This window comes from Lasioglossum baleicum, chromosome 2 (genome assembly GCF_051020765.1).
Source record: "Lasioglossum baleicum chromosome 2, iyLasBale1, whole genome shotgun sequence".
Taxonomy (NCBI): Eukaryota; Metazoa; Arthropoda; class Insecta; order Hymenoptera; family Halictidae; genus Lasioglossum; species Lasioglossum baleicum.
In genome coordinates, this window is record NC_134930.1 from 15528433 (window position 1) to 15549964 (window position 21532).

Here is a 21532-nt window from a genome sequence, read left to right on the forward strand (position 1 = left end):
CACTTCTTTTACATTTCCATTCGTATTGTGTAGATTGGTTTACTTCAATATAATTAAGTAGTTCAGTGCAAACATGAAGTTTTACGATAGTCATTCTCATAGATCCTGGCAGAATCTTCATCACTTCTTTTACATTTCCATTCGTATTGTGTAGATTGGTTTACTTCAATATAATTAAGTAGTTCAGTGCAAACATGAAGTTTTACGATAGTCATTCTCATAGATCCTGGCAGAATCTTCATCACTTCTTTTACATTTCCATTCGTATTGTGTAGATTGGTTTACTTCAATATAATTAAGTAGTTCAGTGCAAACATGAAGTTTTACGATAGTCATTCTCATAGATCCTGGCAGAATCTTCATCACTTCTTTTACATTTCCATTCGTATTGTGTAGATTGGTTTACTTCAATATAATTAAATATTTCAGTGCAAACATGAATTTTTACGATAGTCATTCTTATAGATCCTGGCAGAATCTTCATCACTTCTTTTACATTTCCATTCGTATTGTTTAGATTGGTTTACTTCAATATAATTAAGTAGTTCAGTGCAAACATGAATTTTTACGATAGTCATTCTCATAGATCCTGGCAGAATCTTCATCACTTCTTTTACATTTCCATTCGTATTGTGTAGATTGGTTTACTTCAATACAATTCAATATTTCAGTGCAAATATGAAGTTTTACGATAGTCAATCTCATAGATCCTGGCAGAATCTTCATCACTTCTTTTACATTTCCATTCGTATTGTGTAGATTGGTTTACTTCAATATAATTAAATATTTCAGTGCAAACATGAATTTTTACGATAGTCATTCTCATAGATCCTGGCAGAATCTTGATCACTTCTTTTACATTTCCATTCGTATTGTGTAGATTGGTTTACTTCAATACAATTCAATATTTCAGTGCAAACATGAAGTTTTACGATAGTCATTCTTATAGATCCTGGCAGAATCTTGATCACTTCTTTTACATTTACATCGTGTACAGTGTGCAGGATGTATCAAATGTGATGGTCTTTTACCTAAACTTTTACCCAAATTTACAGGGAGAGGAAGGAAAACATTAGGAGAATTAACTTCATCAATCGATTGAATCAATCGTCGATATTTCAATGGTTACCTTTGTTAATCGTACACATCAATCAACCAATCGTGATTAAAATTTTAATTGATTAATACCCAACTCTGTTTTGTACACCCTGTACATTGATTTACCTCAGTGTAAATGTCTGAGTGCAAATTCTTGACAAAATTTTAAACAGCGCTACAACGTGTTTTCAAAAATGGATAGATCAGTCTTTAAACTTGTACGTAATCGTAATTCGTGGAAACTTTGAGGCACCAGACAGCGTGTGATTTCTGTACGCAGAAAATCGACCGGGAATCTCACTGTTTCGCCCTTTGCGTTAAAAGTGCCGACGGTCCGTCACTTTCATATGCGCTGCCCAGAGTCTAAAGGCACTCAGGCTAATGAGTACCCGACGCGCTGCTATCGATTCTTTCATCTTCCATCGAAACGCACCCGGCTCCGGAGAGCAAGCTCGTCGATACCGAGCTCCGATTTTCCACGCTTTTCTTCGCCAGCTGACGAGCTTACAATCGGCCGAACGACAGTTCGAAACCCTTCAAATCTCGTAAAAAAGTTCTACCCACGTGTCTCGATATGTGCGAAAGAAATGGGCGCGATATTCGCGAAAAAATTGATCTCCAGTACCTCTGGGAACTCGGAAGTTTAATCGTTATGAAGCTTAGTGACATCTTTCTCATTGAAACGAGTCCAAGCACGATACAATTCGGAGCATATTTGCTCGTCGAATACATGATTCAGTGGAACCTCCATTATACGAACCGAGACTAGCTGAATTCTTTTAAAGTGCACACAAAATTCCAATTCGATCGGTTTAATAGTTCCTGAAAAAAAGTAGCATGACTCGCGTGGGATATCGTCGGTTCGGATAACCAAGGTTCCACTCTACCGCGGATTATAAGGCAAATATGATCCAAATTGTATCGTGTTGGGTATCGTTTTAACCAGACAAGTGTAGCAAATGCGACGGTAAAAGTTTCGTTAAAAAATCAGTACGAGCAAAAAAAGTTCTCTCACTAAATTAACATTTCCTCATTACTACGCTGATGTCGATGATGCTTTCCTCGTAATTCCTTTTGCATTTAATGCAGCTGTACACAATGTGAATGACACTTCGGTTCCAATTTTCTCACCTAAATGTTTCATTAAAATATTATTTTTCGCCGAAAGCAAGAAATCGGAGTCTTCTTTGCTGCTTTACCTGATAAAGTTGCAGTATGCCCTAAATGATAGAATGAAGGATTAAAAAAGCGTGAAAATCTACAAAACTAGAAATCTTTATATGCACCCGGTGATTTCGACGGTATACTCGAAGCCGCGAGCGAGTAGATGTTGCTCCCGAGGATAACCGCGATTATCGGATTATCCGAGCAACCCCGCAAACCAAATCGCGAGAGATTCACAAGATTTGGCGGCGGAGGGGAGGGGGATGAAGCAAACGTTGAATAATCGTGCAAAAACATTCGACTCGGGGCGTCCATTCGAGCAATGTTTACACACTTCTTAATCATCGGTTAGACAAGTATCCGGGGGAAATGAACCCGATCTTGCTTTCTCTCTCTCTTTCTCTTTCTGTTTCTGGTTGGATCCGCTCCAGATCAGAACGAAAGAACATAAAACCGGGTAACTGGGGGGGGGGTGGGAGAGGGGGCTCGTAAATATCCTTACACACTTGTACGCCCCGCGCGCGGGACTTCTATCGACCTGCCCGGAGCCACTTTCAGAAGATTCTATCCGAACGAAAATCCACACCGGAGAACCCCGTTGCGTTCCCTCTCTGCATGTGTATCTGCTCGCGTATCTCGCTGGCCTAAATGAAACGACGTCTCCTCGCGATCGATTACTATCCTCTTCGTAAGCGGGCGCTGAGGATGCTCTTCGACAAACAGGAAAAGACGCGCAGCTTGTTTCCCTTGTATGATTTTCCTGCCTTGCACTTTCTTCGGTTCCGAGATGTTTTCCAGTTTGCAACTTGATTGGCGCGTATGAAACACGAGAAACTATTCGTTAGGTGTTTTTGTTTTTACTGCATTCTATTTCATCTATTTTTATTATAACAGAGTCTGCGTGACTCTTGTACCTTGCAATCAATTAAAACAATTTTTGCTTCGAGTAATTGATTTTGAATGAGCTATTACACATTTTAGGCTACATGATTAAACTTCTTTGGGTGTTTTTACTGCATTCTATCTCGTCCATTTGTGCCAGGACAAAGTCTATGTGACTCGTGTCTCTAGCAATCAATTAAAACAATTTTTGTTAGGTGTTTCTATTCGTTAGTTGTTTCCATTTCATCCATTTTTGTCATTACAGAGTCTATGTGACTCTTGTACCTTTTGCAATCAATTAAAACAATTTTTGTTTCGAGTAATTGATTTTGAATGAGCTATTACACATTTTAGACTACATGATTAAAATTCTTTGGGTGTTTTTACTGCATTCTATTTCGTCCATTTGTGCCAGAACAATGTCTATGTGACTCCTGTCTCTAGAAATCAATTAAAACAATTTTTGTTAGGTGTTTCTATTCGCGTTAGGTGTTTCTATTTCATCCATTTTTGTCATTACAGAGTCTATGTGACTCGCGTACCTTTTGCAATCAATTAAAACAATTTTTGCTTCGAGTAATTGATTTTGAATGAGCTATTACACATTTTAGGCTACATGATTAAACTTCTTTGGGTGTTTTTACTGCATTCTATCTCGTCCATTTGTGCCAGAACAAAGTCTATGTGACTCCTGTCTCTAGCAATCAATTAAAACAATTTTTGTTAGGTGTTTCTATTCGTTAGGTGTTCCCATTTCATCCATTTTTGTCATTACAGAGTCTATGTGACTCTTGTACCTTGCAATCAATTAAAACAATTTTTGCTTCGAATAATTGATTTTGAATGAGCTATTACACATTTTAGGCTACATGATTAAAATTCTTTGGGTGTTTTTACTGCATTCTATTTCGTCCATTTTTGCCAGAACAAAGTCTATGTGACTCCTGTCTCTTGCAATCGATTAAAACAATTTTGGTTAGGTGTTTCTATTTCATCCATTTTTGTCATTACAGAGTCTATGCGACTCTTGTACCTTGCAATCAATTAAAACAATTTTTGCTTCGAATAATTGATTTTGAATAAGCTATTACACATTTTAGGCTACATGATTAAACTTCTTTGGGTGTTTTTACTGCATTCTATTTCGTCGATTTTTGCCAGAACAAAGTCTATGTGACTCCTGTCTCTACCAATCAATTAAAACAATTTTTGTTAGGTGTTTCTATTCGCGTTAGGTGTTTCCATTTCATCCATTTTTGTCATTACAGAGTCTGTGTGACTCGCGTACCTCGCAATCAACTAAAACAATTTTTGTTTTGCAAAAAAGTCCACAGTCTAGTTACCAATGTTTTTATTTTGGAAGAGCTATTGGACGTTTTAGACCAGATGAAGCTCGTATCAAAAAATGAAATGTTTCTTGAAGAAATCATTTAATAGTTGTGCATTCAGTGTAAATAATTAGCGAGATCTTGAACGATGTCTGATGATAGTCTTGCACGGTATGCGTGCGTGAAGAAAGGGAAGTATTAACGTAATCGTTCGGTTTTTGTCTGGCCGCAGGTCCGATGATGAGGCCGCAAATGGCGCAGCAACAACAGCAGGCGTTGCACGCTGCCGGTGGCAACATGTACATGGGTGGCGGCGGTATGGCCGCCATCGGCGGAATGCATCAGATGCACCAACGTCTCGGATATCCTAGGACTAACAATCAACGGCCGCCTAACGTCAGCGTCGGCCCACCCGACGGCCTTGGGAATAGCATCGCCGGCCGCGGTGTCCAGCAGGAGTGGCGACACGTCCTGATGCAGCAGCAGGGCTTTCAGACGCCGATGCGATCGCAATTCAACCAGCAAGGTCATCAAGGTAAGCGTCTCTCTGTCTCTTAGGAGCGACCGGCCATATTGTGCCTGTGTAATTGCGCAGACCCGCTCCATCTACCGTCCCGCAAACCGACAATGTACGATACTGAAAGTTTGCTACGTTTCGATTACATATGTCGGCTTGGTATCGATGAATTCGCAATCCCAAGAGTGAGATTCGTCACGTTTTTCTTATTAAAATCATACCAGACACAATACAATTCGAATTATATTTGCTTGTTTAATTCACGATTCAGTGGAATTTTTATTATCCGAACCGGCGATATGTCGTGCTCGCCACGCGTTCCTTTTCCTCGAGAACTATTTCACCGATCTAGTTGAAATTTGATGTGCTTTTTATTACCACGCTTATATTAGCTTGCCGAGTTGTCGATTTTGTCGTTGTCGTTCTATAAATCTTGTAATCGAATTTTAAATCACTTCCCGATGAGCTAGAGACTTGAAACTTTAAACATAGATCAGAACTAGATGACAATGGAATATTAAAAAACAAGTTTTTTAAAAATATTGTGCTTCTAGGAGAAAAAAAAATTTTAATATTAACAGTCACACCTCACGCTCGGTAGTACGTCATCGCGTTCAGCGATCCCCACTCCGCGCAACAGCGCGCCCTACTCCACTACCCGTTCCCACTCCGACTCATGAAGGAGCTCAGTGTGGTGTTCCGTTCATTCAGGTCCACTTCGGACATTTCGGACTCCATCAAGTGACGTCGCTCTCGGAGACATCCCCTCATTCTTTCTCGCGTATTTCCATATCTTGCGTTTCTATATATTTTACTATTTCATACCAGTATTATTATATCTTGCGTTCCATTTAAAAAAGACTAAAAAGTAGAAAATAAAGAAATATATAAAAAAACTTTTTAAAAACCACGTTTATATTAAAATGCACTAAAAAGGAGATAATAATTTTTTTAGGCATTAGTGACTATAAATAAAAGCGTGGAGCGCCCACGAAGATTACGTCAATATAGTTTAACGCATCACGCTTTTATTAATAGTCACTTGTAATGCCTAAAAAAATTATTTTCTCCTTTTTGGTGCATTTTAATATAAGCGTGGTTTTTAAAAAGTTTTCTTTATATATTTTTTTTATTGGTCTCATTTTAATCAGCAAAATGTCACGAATATAATTGCAGAATAGAAATTTTGAAAAAATTGCTATTGTACCGAGTGGCGTCGGAAAAACGGAAAGTTGCTGTCAGAAAATTACAATTCCCCGCGAATCAATCTAAAAGAATTCAATCATATAGAATATAATTTAATAAATTCTACGCTTGCCTAGCCGAATAACGAAAGGTACAAGCTAAAGGTAGTGTAGGAAACAATTCTAGATAGATATACAATATGTATACGTTATGGGAGAAAGGATGACTAGTGTGGGCGTTCAATGATAACTATTGACGGTGAAGCCGTCCTCCAAAGAGTGCGATTTATTAAAAAGCTCTTTAAGCTTTATTAAAAAGTTTAAAGTAAACTCTAATCATAAGGACGCTTTGTTGACAGCGTGTTCGCTACCTGCACCCTTAGGTGCTCTGGGGTTTTCCCTGCCCACTCTCGACATTCCGTTATTCGATGTTTCTTACGGAAGGTTTAAAACGAAAATCGAATGACTGAATTGAGAACGACGAAGGTTTCTAGGGATTAAGATTGAACGTTAACGGTTCGATATCTCAATTGAGACTAAACGGTTTTACTTTGTTTGGTGTTGCAGGTGGGTTCGGAATGGGCGGCACGGGCGGAATGCAGATGAACGCCGCACAGATGCAGCATCAACAGTTGATCCGTTCTCAGAGCGGAGGCATCGCTGGCTCCGGGATGAGCAACACCGCTCAGATGCAGCACCTACTGTCGCAGCAACAACAGCAACAGACACTGGCAATGCAGCAGAGTAATAATCAGATGTCGCTGCAGATGCAAATGACGCAGTCCTCGTCGGTGAACTCTGTCAGCAGTACCGGCACCGGTGAGTCTCTTTGCCAAAAATTCCATCACTTTCATAATTTGAATCTTTTTGATAAGTTGTTGGTACTGATCGATGGTTTCAGATCGTTCTAAATTCTTTTATCTGGCTTCCACTTTTTTCAACATAGATGTTACAGTCTTTTATAATTCGCGTTAACACGAAACGATTTCGTGTATTATTTTCAATTCGATATCTTCGCGTACTCGCAATATCCATTTCACGTACCACGTGCTCTCGCGATAAATTGAGGACACTCGACAACCTGCCAATAAGCACGCTATCGAGACAACGAATTAATATATTCAACATTTCCAAATCGCTTCTCGAATCGTATATATTTCAGATACTTTATTACGAATTCAAAGTATTCCGCGACGTTTAATCGGGAGGTATTCTGGTCGGCGAATCCCGTTTTCATTCAAGTTGGATTTCCATGAATTTTTTCCCTCCGATATGGCCGTGGGAAATTTTTTAAATTGATGGAGGAGCTGCGTTCGGTATCAATTACTGTTACGAAATCTGTGGTTTCAGTCTTCAACTATTCGCATTTGCATCTGCCATTTTCAATCAGCTTGCGCATGTAGGACGAAGTGTTGAAAATTCCATTTTAGTGACAAAGTCAATAATGATATCGTGTCTGTAACTATATTTTCTCATAAATTAATAATTGAAGCAATGAATATTTAATTTGCGAAAGTAATTCGACATTAACCAATTATTTCGCGTATCTGTTGGGCGTACGGGAGCGTCAGAAGTGGTGATGGGCGGAGCGAGCGAGGGGCTAGCCACGCCCCTGTGCCGCCCACTAGCCTTCTTTCCAGTAGCGCACAGTGCTTCTGCGTGCAATCTACTAGTGAATGAACGATACATATAACAGGATAAGCAGGCGAGTCAGTGAATCAACAAACAACGAATAACACTTGCTGATTCCTTTTTCAGGTTCGCCGCTGCACCCGCACCAGCAATACGGGGCGGGCAGCCCCGGTGTGCGCAGCCTTCCTCAACAACAGCATGCCCAACCACCGGTCACGACGACGGACCCGTCAGTGGCCGCCGCGGCGGACTTCAGCCTCGAATTCCTGGAGAACCTGCCGACCGGTGACACGTCGAACTTCAGCGCCCAGGAGCTGCTGAACTCGCTCGACTCGACGGCGAGCTTCAACCTCGATATTCTGTAAGGCCACGCCTCGCGGGCGGTCCATTCGGGAAATCGGATCTAAAGTCACTCCTCCGGGCTGTTGTTCTTGGATCGAGAACCGGTCGAGAACCGGCGACACGCGCAGTAGTGCTCGCTTAAATTTCACTAAATCTGTTACACTTAAAGTTGCACGACCCATCCCCCACTCTTCCCCCGCCATTCAGTGCCTCGAGCTCAGCGGGGGCTAGTCTCGGTAGACAAGAAAAACGAATAAAGCTACCAGAGGAGAAGAGACAGACTTCAAAGAGGTGCCGCCACGAGGTAATCATGCGATAAGAAAAATTTCAAATTCAATCTATGTTGTCTCACATTTTCAAACATAGTGCCAGCGGATTGTCGAGATTCCTTCGATTATAAAATGTGTTCAAACGCGACCCGAATACGACTAGTTTTGTAGACTTAATGTAAATAACAAAATTAAGGACATAGTATGAATACTATGAATGAAGTCTATAAGATTAGATCGATTTGCGTCGTGTTTGGACTCTTTTTAATCGGAAGAATCACAATATTCCAGCGGTGTCTCCCTTTTAAAAAGATAAAAATCAGCACTTATGAAATTTTGTTTATTGCACATTTATTTTCTACGCTCGCGGCATCCGTTTACGGTTCTCTTACTTTGTCGAGCTGTACTCGAGTCGATTCTTCGAAGAGAAACGCTACGTTATGACGCAAGAATTCGACATCCGGATCCCAAAGTTTGCAAATTTAAGTGGGCACTACTGTACAGACACCCGGAGACCGGGGGAGATCGATTTCGAGTCGTCCCCCACCGGTGGGGACACCCAATCGCGCGTCGACTCGGTTTCGAGATCAATGACGTAGATCAAATCGATCGTAACGAATGAAACGACTGTAGAGAGTCGAGAGAAATCAGCAAGAACAAATCAGTTATGAGATCGAAAAAGTCTCCATGCAGTCTTTGAAGCGGGCTACATTTTTCCAAAGAAGATCAAACGACCGGAGTCACCTCCAGGACTCGGAAAGATTTAACTATTGATAGTATTAATTAACTATGATCTAAATCGGGTCCAACCGAGGGTCAGATCCAAACTAGATCAATCGTACGTGAGCTAATGGACATCTACAAAGTAGACATCAGCTAGTAGCCTAATTTTTGAAGTACCTCGAAGGTAAAGTTCAATTTGTTCAAATTAATTTTCACTCGTGAAAATTACTTAAAAATTTACGAAAATATTAAGAAGAAGTCCAGATGATTTTACTGGCATCATGAGAGACCCCAAGTTAACCAGTACCGGGATAAAGAAGTTATTCTCTTCCAAAGAGTGCGCGGAGTATTTTTACCTAAATTGTAGGTTAAAAAGGACGATCGAAAAAATGTTTTTCGGGAACCGAAACCGAGGCGACGCTGGCCGATTTTTCGGCCGTCAGGGTGCGTTTTTCGAGATGGGCGCGATCGAATGTGTAATATAGTAACGAATAGCGAAAAGTTCCGATCCACCCCCACGAACCCCACGAAAGGGGTGGTCTCTCGACCGGTTCGTATCGATTCGACCGGTTCTAACCGGTTCGCGTGTCCATCAGACCGGTCCTAGTGCATTTTCGGCAGCTAGTTCACAGGCTGGCGAACTCTTCTTTCTAGGCAATCACGTTTTTAGGTAAAATTGAATTTCTTAACGGTAAACCGATCGAAAGCGGAATGAAGGGGCGAGGATTCGAGGACACGGCGCACGGTCGACAGCGTGGCAGATCAAGAGATATCTTTTTCATATTATAGTCGCGGCCGTTGTTATAGTCGCCGATTGTTCGTTTCTTTCGCCGACGATTGTTCTTGTTCTCACCCTCCCCCCCCCCCACCCCCATCTAACTGGGCTCTTGTGTTCTTTCCCCGGGGCTTGGAAACTGTGAAAATTTTCGGATTCTTGACACGGTTCTGACGAAGATTTATTGCAAGTCACTGTTGCAACGAATCGAAATTTTTAGTCACTTGAAATGGTTCTTGGATTGGTTCTTGCATCGATTTTTTAAGTAATCGATGTTGCTGCTGCTGATTATTGACAACGTTGACCGTCATCTTTCTCGATGGAAATACTAAAAATTGATCGAATGCTCTGTCACTACTTAAAGAGTGCCGGTAATTATGAACGTGGCGCAAGTCAAAATTCCAAACGAATTGGTCTTTTTGCTTCTTGAGTATACGTCGATTGATTTCACTAATATTAACATGAGGTAAAAAATTATGTATTATCTGTATATTACATATTATGTATATATTATATGTTATCGTGGTGAAATGTCGTCCGACAGAGATCACTAGGATTAATGATATCACTAGGAGCTCAGAATGAACTTGAACGCATCGACAGTAAATAAACAATCAATTCTAGAACCTTTTCGGAACCAATACGGGCTAGAAGAAGTAGCGGTGATAGTAGAAAACAGACAGTACTTCAAAATTTCTATTCCTCCTGTCAGTTGTTAAGGAAAAAGCCTCTTCGCGACTGTTTTATATGGAACGGTCACAATAAAACAGACGGGGGCAGTGCAATTCGCGTCGAGTCTAAACAACAAAGATCATAGAACCGATATAAAATGCAAAATAGGAACCACAACCGAAAGATAGATCGCAATCTTTGATCCGCTGTTACGAGGAATAGAAATTTCGAGCTGCTGCCACTTCGCGACTTTTTTATTCGGAACGTTCACAACGAACCAGTGCGAGACGGTACATTTTGAGAACCATTTCGAGTCCCGGGTATTTTTGCGACGATTCAATCCTCCCTCGTCGAGGAATCGCGGCCAGCCAGGGGAGGATCGATCAATTTCTCGAGTGCACGCGTCGACGACACCGGCGCCGGTGACTTCGACGGGCACTCCCCGCGAAACGACGAACTCTGCTCTTGATTTTTCACGCGTTGGTCCTCTGAACGCATAGGCAACGGACGATACGAACAAGCTCGTCCACATGTAGTCTGGACTTTGTTGAATCGATGATCGTCGTTGTTCAATGATTCCAACAACGGTCGAAAACTTGCTGTTGCGTTCTCTCGGACCGTGGCTCGACCGTGTGCACGCCTCCACCGGAAGGTTTGATTCAGCAGTGTTATAATAATGGCTAGAACGTAGTGTATTTAACGATGCCGCGGACACGGCGTATTCTACAATTAAACAGAAAGTCAATTATGAGATATATATTCGATTCGATGAATTTTGTGGCCTGGCGGGCCGTGGTTTCGGCCCGATCGATCGGTCACCTCGAATATAGGGTTCGTGTTTGACGGTTGCGGAGAGAGGAGGAGAGAGAGAACGAGAATGAACGAGAAAGAAAGAGAGAAAGAGAGAACGAGCGAAAGATAGTTAGAATGAAAGAGAGAACCCTTCCTAAGGACGCGGTGTTAGTGTTGCTGTCCCGGGGATAAGTTAAAAAAAGAACCTTGACTCTGTACATAAGTATACAAGTTTAGAAGAGGAATTTCGAGACGATAAGTTCGCAAAGTTTAGCCGATTAAAATTAAGGAACCCTATGGTATAGGTGAATATTATTAATGATAATAGTAATTGACGATAACGGTTGGTACGCGAGACGAGCGAATGCTATATTCGAGAGCGAGAAAAAGGGGCGGGGCGAGTGGATACAGTGGGTGGGACGAGCGAGCAGAGGGGGTGAATGAGGACGAGTGAGATACAAGCCCGGCGACAGAGCACAGCTCCTCGATCGAGCGTATTTATTCAGTTTAGTTCCGAGAGTGTGCTGTGTCGCCGTCTAGGAAGTTGCACACAAATAATCACGGTCAGGTGCGGATGTTGTTCGCGGCCCGACGAATCGTCTCCCGTTCCTTTGGGACCGTTCCGATCGTGAAAACCGACTCGAAAAGGATATAGAACGGTGTCCGGAGCTTAAGAGGCGCGCCGAGAGCGTTCTGGAGGCGGTACGCAAGCGTTGGACCGCCCTAAGTCGCCTCCCACTCCCGCGACATCTCTACCAAGTGCCCGCCTGCAGCAGGCGGAGCTCGCACGCCACTGGCGACACGACGAGAGAGGCGGAGCGATGGGCGGGGCCGAGCCAAGTGGCGAAGACAATTTTAATTGGACTTTTCGGACGTCTGAGTTCTTCTGTGATCGATTAGCATTAGAGGAACGGTTCAAGGTGGAACAGAGAGGTTCGTCGGCGCCGGTTCAACGCCGCGACTAATCTTCCAAATAGTGATACATTCCATAGATAAAGAAAGCAAAAATGGAGTCGGGAATCCACGGTTCGTCTAATCAAAACTATTGTTTCTAAAAGAGATTGAGGGAGGGGGAGGGCAGTGGGAGGAGCTGGTGGGAGGAGAACGTTTGACAGAGGAGTGGCCGAGTGTATGTACAGTGACATGCGGTTGAAAGAAAGAGAGAGAGAGAGAGAAGAATATAGTATAAGAATATTAATGAAAAAAAAAAGATATCCTCGACCGTTCGCCGAAAGTGTGCACGAACAATTCCGATTCGGAGTTTCGCTTGTCATAAGTATATTGATAATTATACTCGCGCTCGAACGAATGGGGTTAAGAAAAACTGAGCGAAAGCGAACAAGAGAGAGAGATTTGCGAGAAAGAGTGAGAGATTGCGAAAGTGAGAGCAAGAGAGGGAGAGACAGAGTTACGCGGTGTGTCGCGCGACATTAGGAGAGTATAATTAATCGTTTCTTTTTTTAATTCTCATCGGGCGGAGCGTTATTATTGTCTTGTAAAATATTGGGGCCACGAAACATAATCTAAAAAATGAAATAAAAGAAAAATACCAAAAAAAAAACAAACAAAATATAAGTGAGAGACACAGTGAGAGAATGAGAGAAAGAGGAAGGAGAGAGAGAGAAAGAGAGAGAGTTATAGGTGCTCTAGAACGAGTGAAAAACACCGTGTAAGAGAGACGCAAGATCGAGAGAATCGAGGACGAAGAGGAGAAACGAGTCGCCGCACGTTGTTCCGTTCCCCTTTTTCGATTTCCTTTGGTTTCCGACGAGTTCCTTGTTTTTGTCAAACGGTTTCGTGAACGAAAGGCGAAGAGAAAGAGAGAGAACGAAAGGGAGTGAAAGGAAGTGAGAGAGGAGGAGCGAAAGATGTACAGGAGGGAAAGTCAGAAAGATTGTTAAAGAAAGAAAGAAAGAGAGAGAGAGCGAGAGAGAGAGAGAGAGTATTAGGGACCAACGAAACAAACAGAACAAAAAGAAAAACCGCGTACACACACGTGCAAACACGAGAAACTAGAGCAACAAGCGTGCTGCCGGTGGTGTCGATCGTCAACGGTGGATCGTTCTTCTTTCTTTTTTCTTTTCTACACGGCGAGAGAGAACACGGAGATGGGAGAGAGAAAGAGAAAGTGAGAACGAGAGAGAGAGTGTGTGTGTGTGTGTGTGTGTGTGTGTGTGTGTGTGTGTGAGAGAGAGAGAGAGAGAGAGAGAGAAAGTAATCGCAGTGCCTCGGGTTCACGAATCGGTGGCCGATCACACTGATTCAGCCGATCAACAAATGTTTGAACGATCGATGTTTCAACGATCGACAAGTTTCAAGAAAATCGGCGGAAATCCCGTTCGAGGGTCATCGAGGACCCGACGTCGTTTTCCGCTGGACCGTCGAGAACGATGAACCTTTCCCGTTCGGACTACGAAGGTTTTCGGAACCGGAAGTAGCCGCCCCGGTGCAGGCAAAATGGCGGCCAAAGACGCCAATGTGTTTTCTCTCGCGACCCGTCGCGGTTTAGATAGGAAAAGAACGTCGGCCTCGGACGACAATGATCAGGAAAAAAAAAGATGACGACGATTGCTGGCTGAGAGAAAAGAAAAAATGGTCTCCTGGTGTGTCGGCTCTCGTCGAGCTGCCTCCGGCCCGAACGGACGCACCTCGATTATTTATAATATTTATAACTTTATATGATACACGGGCATTTTCGCGTAGAGTTAAAACGAGAGAGAAGCAAGGAAAACAAGTTCAATGTTGAATCTCGAACTGTTATTAATAAAATGCGTTGAGTTCCTACAATTCGTTTCTTTAATCCGTCATCCGGAGACTCTCGTGTGTCTCGATCATCGAACATGTCGGTCGGAATCGATCTGTCATTCCGTTCCTCTGGAGGTTCTCGAAACTCGTCGTGGAGTACAGGTAACCCTCGTTGAACGTCTCGGGGGAGAACCAGTCTTTTCGAAATAAAATTTGCATTTTTCATGCGTTCGGGACAAATTTTGTTTAGCGAATCAACTGGGAGAACGAAGTTAATTCGTTCGCTACCAGTGTCGTATATTTTTTTTCGTGGAGATCGTTGATGTTGAACGTGTTATAATTTATAGCAGATGTTTTTACAAATATTCTTTTTTGTACTGGGCTGGCTGGGAGAGTCTTGTCGCGTCTTTCAAGGTGTACAGACAAATTTCACTTCGTTGAAGCAGGTTTTGCGAAATGTAAGTATTGATCATTTTATTTGATGGTATTCATTAGTAACATAGTTTAAGGATATTGTTAATAATATGCTGTTTAGTTGTGACGTTTATTTTTGTACATAATGTCGTTGCTAGACTGTGGATCTTTATGCAGTTCTCTATTTTCATGGGATATTTATTCACACGTTATAGACCGGCGAGATTTCAAGGATTTTCTAATAGTTAATTTCGGGATTAAGTACAGCATAGTTATTGAAAATTTTATTGATAAGCTTCCGGTAGATAGTGCTATAAATTGAACGAAAAATCTAGTTTGTGCTCATTGCAGGAAACGTAAATGCAATTTATGTAACACAATGTTACAAATATTTCATATTTTACAAATTCAATAATGCGAATGCTATGTTGTATTTATTAAATTTGTAACGTGTCATAAATGCATAAAGATCCGAAGTGTAGTCATCATTGCACTAAAAAAAGAAAGTCGATAAGACTCTGCGGCCAGCCGAATAAATTTTATACATGCCAGGAAGAGAGCCAATTTAATTTCGCCAATTATACGATTCCCTATATTGAAAATAAAGGAAGAATGTTATACTGGAAAGCAGCTCCGCTTTCGTGTGATTTATGATAATTTAATAATTTAATAATACCGTGATCCGCGATGTTTCATAGATACATACTACGATTAGGACAACGTTATCTATTATTTGTTCTATTTTTCCAATAATGGATGCCTCGACTACAGATTACAGGAGACGGACGTACACCGATAAATGAAGTGATTATACAGTCTCATTTATTAAGGAAATTTCCATTGGTTAAAGCAAACGGATATTTTAAGAATTTAAATTATACATTGTTTATAAATAAAAAGTTCACATTCAAGTGTATGTAAATCTTTCGTTTTTTTTTTTGTTCGAACAGTCTACGTACACCACATTCAAAACGTCCATCCTGAACGTGTTTCACGTGAGTCGGGTGAGTGGGTGAAAAGTTGTAACGATTTTGCTATGCTGCAATTATGCTAGACTACGGATTTTATACATTTACGACAGGCAACTACAATTTAAAGTAGTGCGATTTTTTAAATTATTTAGGAGCATCGATTTTTAAGTTAAAAACGATTGTTGAAAGAAGAAGGAACATTTTATTTGGCTTCTGTTTGCTGCATAGAGATCCGCAGTCCAGTTTACAACAAATCCCTATGTATATTTTCCGTATTATATAAAATCGGGCAAATATTTTTGAAGAATCTCAAATTCTTGGAGACTGAACTGCAATATTTGAGGGACTGTGAACCTCAATTAAATTTTAATAAAATTCGGTTTGCTTAATAGATTGCAGTAAAAATGATTTTTAAATATTGGTAAAAGAATTGACACAACTGTTAACTGTATTCGATTCTATAATTCACGACTGAATAAAATGTCCGAGTCGAATTGATTTTTGTCCCACTTTCCCGAAAAATCGAGCGCATTGCAGCGTTTCCCCGAACAATAAATTGCACACAGCCACCGAAAAGGACATTCATCGGAGCGGTAGGGAACAGGACGCGATTTCAATGGAACGTTGTTTCGTGTAAATGCGTTTTATCAAAATCGCTGTTGTAAACTGTTGTTGCGTTTGCACGAGGGTTACCTGCGCGTGTTTTTCCAGCGGATCCGTGTTCTTTGACGGGCGCGGTGCGAGCGGGACCGTGTGTGTCGCGTTGCGATTCGATCGCGTTTATTTTAAAAGGCGGCCAAAGACAAGGGGGACACGTGAGAACAAAATATTATCGGTGTAAATGTCGCCTGCAGCGCTCGCCTCGCGTTTCGATAATAAACAACGCGTGTTCAACGGGGTCCCGGCTATAAACGTCGAATTGGCCGCGGCTATTTACCAGCTCCGTAACTTTGCTAATTGTCGGGTCGCGTCGAACCCGCAACAAATCAGACCGCTCGTTTCAATGGATTCCGGACGCCCGGTTATTTGCGGACCGAAAATAATCGCGACGCTAACAGACACAACGAACCCCGATCGTATCGATCCAGAGTTTACCCGAGTCTCGTGGAATTTCGAGACTAAAAGTAAGTTGCATTTGCCTGGAACTCTTTTTCTATACCAATCCTCTGCTACTCATCACGAATATTCTTGTTTATTTAACCCTTTGCGGTCCTAGCTCGGGCCAGACTGGACATTTGCTTTTGTCCAATAGTTCCTTATTTTATTCATTCACGTCGCGAGATTGATTTTATGCATTTATTTTATTTCGAAACGATTAAGAGAGCTAAGAGACTAAATCAGTATACTGTTTCCAACTTACTGAAATTAGACTTCTGTTTGGTGGAATTGAGGCAGAAAATTTTTATTTTGCATAAAGATCAGTCTATATTCATCAATAATGTCGCAATTAGACGGTACTTAAGTGAAATTGTAGACATGAACTATACAGCTTTGTAACGTGTTTTTAAGTAAGAGAGAGTTAATTAAAGACCTCAATAAGTGTCTCAGAATTTTTTCAGATTTTATGTCACTCTCGGATAATTAAATTTCTTGCACTGAGGTTTTATTTTTATTGTGAAACTGTTTGAAGATTCATACATTAAATTATACACTTCGATAAATACCTCAGAATTTGTTCAGCTGGACAGCTGCTGAAAAATCTGCAAAATAAAAATTGTCTGCGTAAGTTTTAAAAAGCCAGAGCCATTTAGAAACATATTTCTACCTTTAATTAACTCTTCAATTTAAACGATCTGTCTACTGTTTCAAATTACAGCTACCCATTTTTGTTATAAATCCATAAAATCAGCTGTCCAGTGATTATACATTATTTTATATAATAAAAATGAAAATTATTCAATCTCGTAACTTTTGTAGCAATGTGTGTTGCAATTAAGAAATTTATTTAATAATTTCTAACGGAGGCATCATTATAGAATAAAATCCGTGAAACCGGTCATTTCACTGGCCGTGGTACGTTAGTGTTAAAAAATGTCTGTTCCTATGAAGTTTTCATGGGATTCAAGGTAAAAGTTAATTAAATATGCTTCATATAAGGCAAGGGGTTAATCAGTATTCGAAGAAAGTGCTCGCCAGGTGATTCTCAGCAATTTCCAACGCGTTCTCGCATTTTAATCGTGCCCAACCCCCCGTCGCGCGTCCTGTTCACTAAATAAACGAAAGTATTTAGTACGGCGGCAATATTCCGGCCGAAATTGATTTATTCATTCTATCTTTTCTACCCCTAATATATATGTAAATAACTTTCCACCGCGTCGCTTCGATTCCTTCGATCGGCAGGGGTTGCGCGCGACCGCCCCCGAATACGTTTTCTCAAACAGAGGGCCGCCGCGCTGGTTGGATGAAAAATTCAACCCTCCGCCGATTGCTGTAGAACAATCGAAAGTAGAATACCCGTTTCACAGCCAGACACTCCGTGCTACTCGGACCAGTCATCACTTGAAAGCTAGCCACGACCAGGATTTGGTGGTACATTCAGAACAAAAATCGACGAAACGAGGCACCTGGATCCCGAAAACATTTTTACTGATATCAGGAATATCCACTTTGGATTTAAAATCGTGGTAACACGTTGTCCAGAGGTTAGTCACATGTGAGTGAACTCTAATTGATAGTCTTGCATTTTTCTAATCAATCTACTGCGTTAAGTTACACCTACTCAGCAGAGTAAGGGAATAATCAACTAATATTTAAAAATGACTAATAGTCTTTTTGAATGTTAGTCATAGCAGAATTAGTCAAAACTTTTTGATTATTTAGTGATAACTAATTAATAATATTAAGGATGTTCTGGAGGTACAATGGGAGACAAAAGTACAAGAAATTCGAAATCCATCAATATATTGTGAAAGCCATTCATGAGTATATTTTTGTTTTTGAGTGTATTTTTTTTGGAGTTTCTAGTTGCGTTTTTTTCAAGGTTTAAATAGGCATTTAAGTGGAATTTTATGAATTGAAACTTTAAGTTGCTATAATTCTTAAACGGCGCAGTGAATCGAACCTAAACATCGGTAATTGCATTAATTTAGTAAGAATTATATCTTGTCAAATTTTCAAAAATTTTGTTCTCTTTTTATATACCTCCAGAACAGCCTTAATGTATGTTTATCGCACAATAGTGACTGATGACTAAAGATTCATGGCTGATCATCAACTACTAATTCACTAATAAGCAATAGCTAACGATTACTTAGAGCTGTGACTAACTATTTGCCATTTAGTTATCACTCAATCAAAAAGTTTTGACTAATGACTATTTTGCTATGACTAACATTCAAAAAGACTATTAGTCATTTTTAAATATTAGTTGATTATTGCCCTACTCTGCTATTCAGCCATAAAAGCATGGAACTGCTGCAGTCAAATAATTAGATTGTGGATCTTCATACAAATTAAAAATTGTCTGCATTGATTGTGAGAAATAAGAGCTGAACAAAATTGTCGCTGTTTTTTTAAGGATTTTTTAATAAGACGTGAATAATACATCGACAGAATGGGAAAGTTAATTCACGATTGACACGACTTGGGTCCATTTTGTACCAGAGTCACGAACGTTTAATTTAAATTCCACCCGTATTTTATGGCAGCCAATCATCAACTAGTATTATCAGCTAGTACAATTAGTCTAAAATGATGTAAACAAAACTTAATGTTTGCTAATTTGAATGGATGTTCTCTTTGAAGTTTTGTTTTGAAGTATTCCTGATTTTTTGGTGTTCATTTCATCCATAAAAAGTGGGTCCAAAGACACGTAAAAACATTTGCGCGCACAAATTTGAATGGATCCAGGCTCCCACGATCATCAAACGCATCCAGCATGCGAGGTTCAACGTTCTGCTCGAAGTATTGTTTTGAAAATGGGATTGTTTTGAAGTGTTCCTGATTTCGGCGAATTGTTGTTGTTTTGGGGGCTGGACCACCGGTTACAGAACACCTTGTTTACCACGGGGAAGCCTTAACCCCATCCGTAGGTACGATTCCCAACGAAACTCCGGTCATTATCGATTCCTTCGAGGCCGTTGTTGCTAAGCGGATTCTCCGCGCTTGAAACTAATCCTCTACGAGAGTCTCTATTAACCTGCACGCGTCGGGGCTTGCTCAGGTGAGCAGGTTAACACGGTTACGCGGTGCCCGGGTCACTGGAGACCCACGCTACCGATAGTATAGCATCAGGCTATCATCCACTGTGGCAGTGTACGTGTTCTTCTACAACTATCTTCATCTTCAGAACGTTCTAACCGTCCAATGTACAGGTTGCAGGAAGTTCTTGTTTTTTTTTGTTAACTTTTTGTTAATTAATTATCTTATCTTATCAGCAAGTTCCTGGTTACTGAAGATTTTCACTCAAGGAAGAAATATTAGATGATTGCATCAGTTAAATTTTAAAGAATACAACTTTATTAATCAATTATACATACAGTTACCATTCTTTTCTAATTGTAGAAAATTTAACAATTTTTTAATTTTAATTTAACCAATCTTTAAATCTCTAAATCTAATCAAATCTTCAGAATTTAACCATTGAATTTTATTTTCAAATCGGGCACGAACTTGTGCAATCATCTAATATTTGTTTAAGAGATCTATTGCTAAGAAAATCATAAACACTGTTCTTTTTTGGATTCGATATTTCTAAAAAATATTCCTAAATTTCAAGTGCAGCAAAATCTTTATTCAACAATTGGCTGTTTCGATATCAAATCTTTAACCAAATCTTCAAAATTAACCATTGAATTTTATTTTCAAATCGAGCACGAACTTGTGCAATCATCTAATATTCGTTTAAGAGATCTCTTGCTAAGAAAATCATAAACACTGTTCTTTTTTGGATTCGATATTTCTAAAAAATATTCCTAAATTTCAAGTGTAGCAAAATCTTTATTCAACAATTGGCTGTTTCGATATCAAATCTTTAACCAAATCTTCAAAATTAACCATTGAATTTTATTTTCAAATCGAGCACGAACTTGTGCAATCATCTAATATTTGTTTAAGAGATCTCTTGCTAAGAAAATCATAAACAGTTAGGCCACTATTCTTTTTTGAATTCGATATATATATATTTCTAAAAAATATTCCTAAATTTCAAGTGTAGCAAAATCTTTATTGAACAATCGGCTGTTTCAATATAAATTCGTCAGTCCACGTAAATGGCTCTAATAATTTCATCATCAAGAATAATGAGAATTGAGTGTAGCAGAATTTCCATTCAACAGTTGACTGTGTCAATGTAAAATCGCCAGTCACTATAAGTAGCTGCAATAATTTTATCATCGTCCATCAACGTGACGCGTATAGTCAACAGAAACGTAGAAGAAAGATCAATATCAAGTCGTTATGGTTTGTCATGGTATAGTCACTGAACGATTCAGCGAGTAGGCTATCAGTGGGAAATTTGCTTTTGCAAAATAGGCGTTTTGCAGCAGTGCGCGACGACCCGACACTAGGTCGAACGGCAGCCTAACGCGTATAGTCGACGGGAACAGGGGAGGAGGATCAATATCACGGTTAGGGAGAGACCGGACTGAGAATAGGAGCGAGAGTAGGAGCGATGAGGGATAAGGATTACGGGGGTGCAGGGAAGGCACACCGGAGAGACCCGGATGGAAACTCCAAAAATGTCAATTCGATGTCCCAGTTACTCGTGAAACTACGATCTTGTCGAGGGTTGCAGGCCCCGGCTGGACTTTTACGCCCCTGGTTACCGTGCTACCGGCTACCGAACTTGTTACCACGTTTCCGACGAAAATCGACGTTTCAAACACCAATATTCTAGCTCCGCTACTTCAAAAACACCAGTTTCCCAATTTCTACAAGAGAAAATAAAATGGCAAGTCGTACCAAAAGCATTGCAATTTTCCTTTCAAATTTCTACGACCATTTTTGTAACATTTTAATTTTTGAAAACTGGTTCTCCATTTTCTTCATCTCTGAAACAGAATTCAATATCTGATTTTTATGTGC

The 21532-nt window shown here is 40.4% G+C and overlaps 1 protein-coding gene across 13 annotated transcripts in view; it reads left to right on the plus strand.

Annotated features, from left to right (window-relative positions):
• Positions 1 to 20628, plus strand: part of Mam (neurogenic protein mastermind) — a 310231-nt gene extending 289603 nt beyond the window's left edge. For all 13 annotated transcript variants that reach the window (XM_076444026.1, XM_076444015.1, XM_076444035.1 and 10 more), the window contains 3 exons: positions 4705 to 5007; positions 6741 to 6992; positions 7932 to 20628. In XM_076444026.1, the coding sequence (XP_076300141.1) occupies positions 4705 to 5007; positions 6741 to 6992; positions 7932 to 8170 (794 nt within the window). In that variant the 3' untranslated portion in view covers positions 8171 to 20628. The remainder of the gene's footprint in view (positions 1 to 4704; positions 5008 to 6740; positions 6993 to 7931) is intronic.
• The last annotated feature ends 904 nt before the right edge of the window (positions 20629 to 21532 follow it).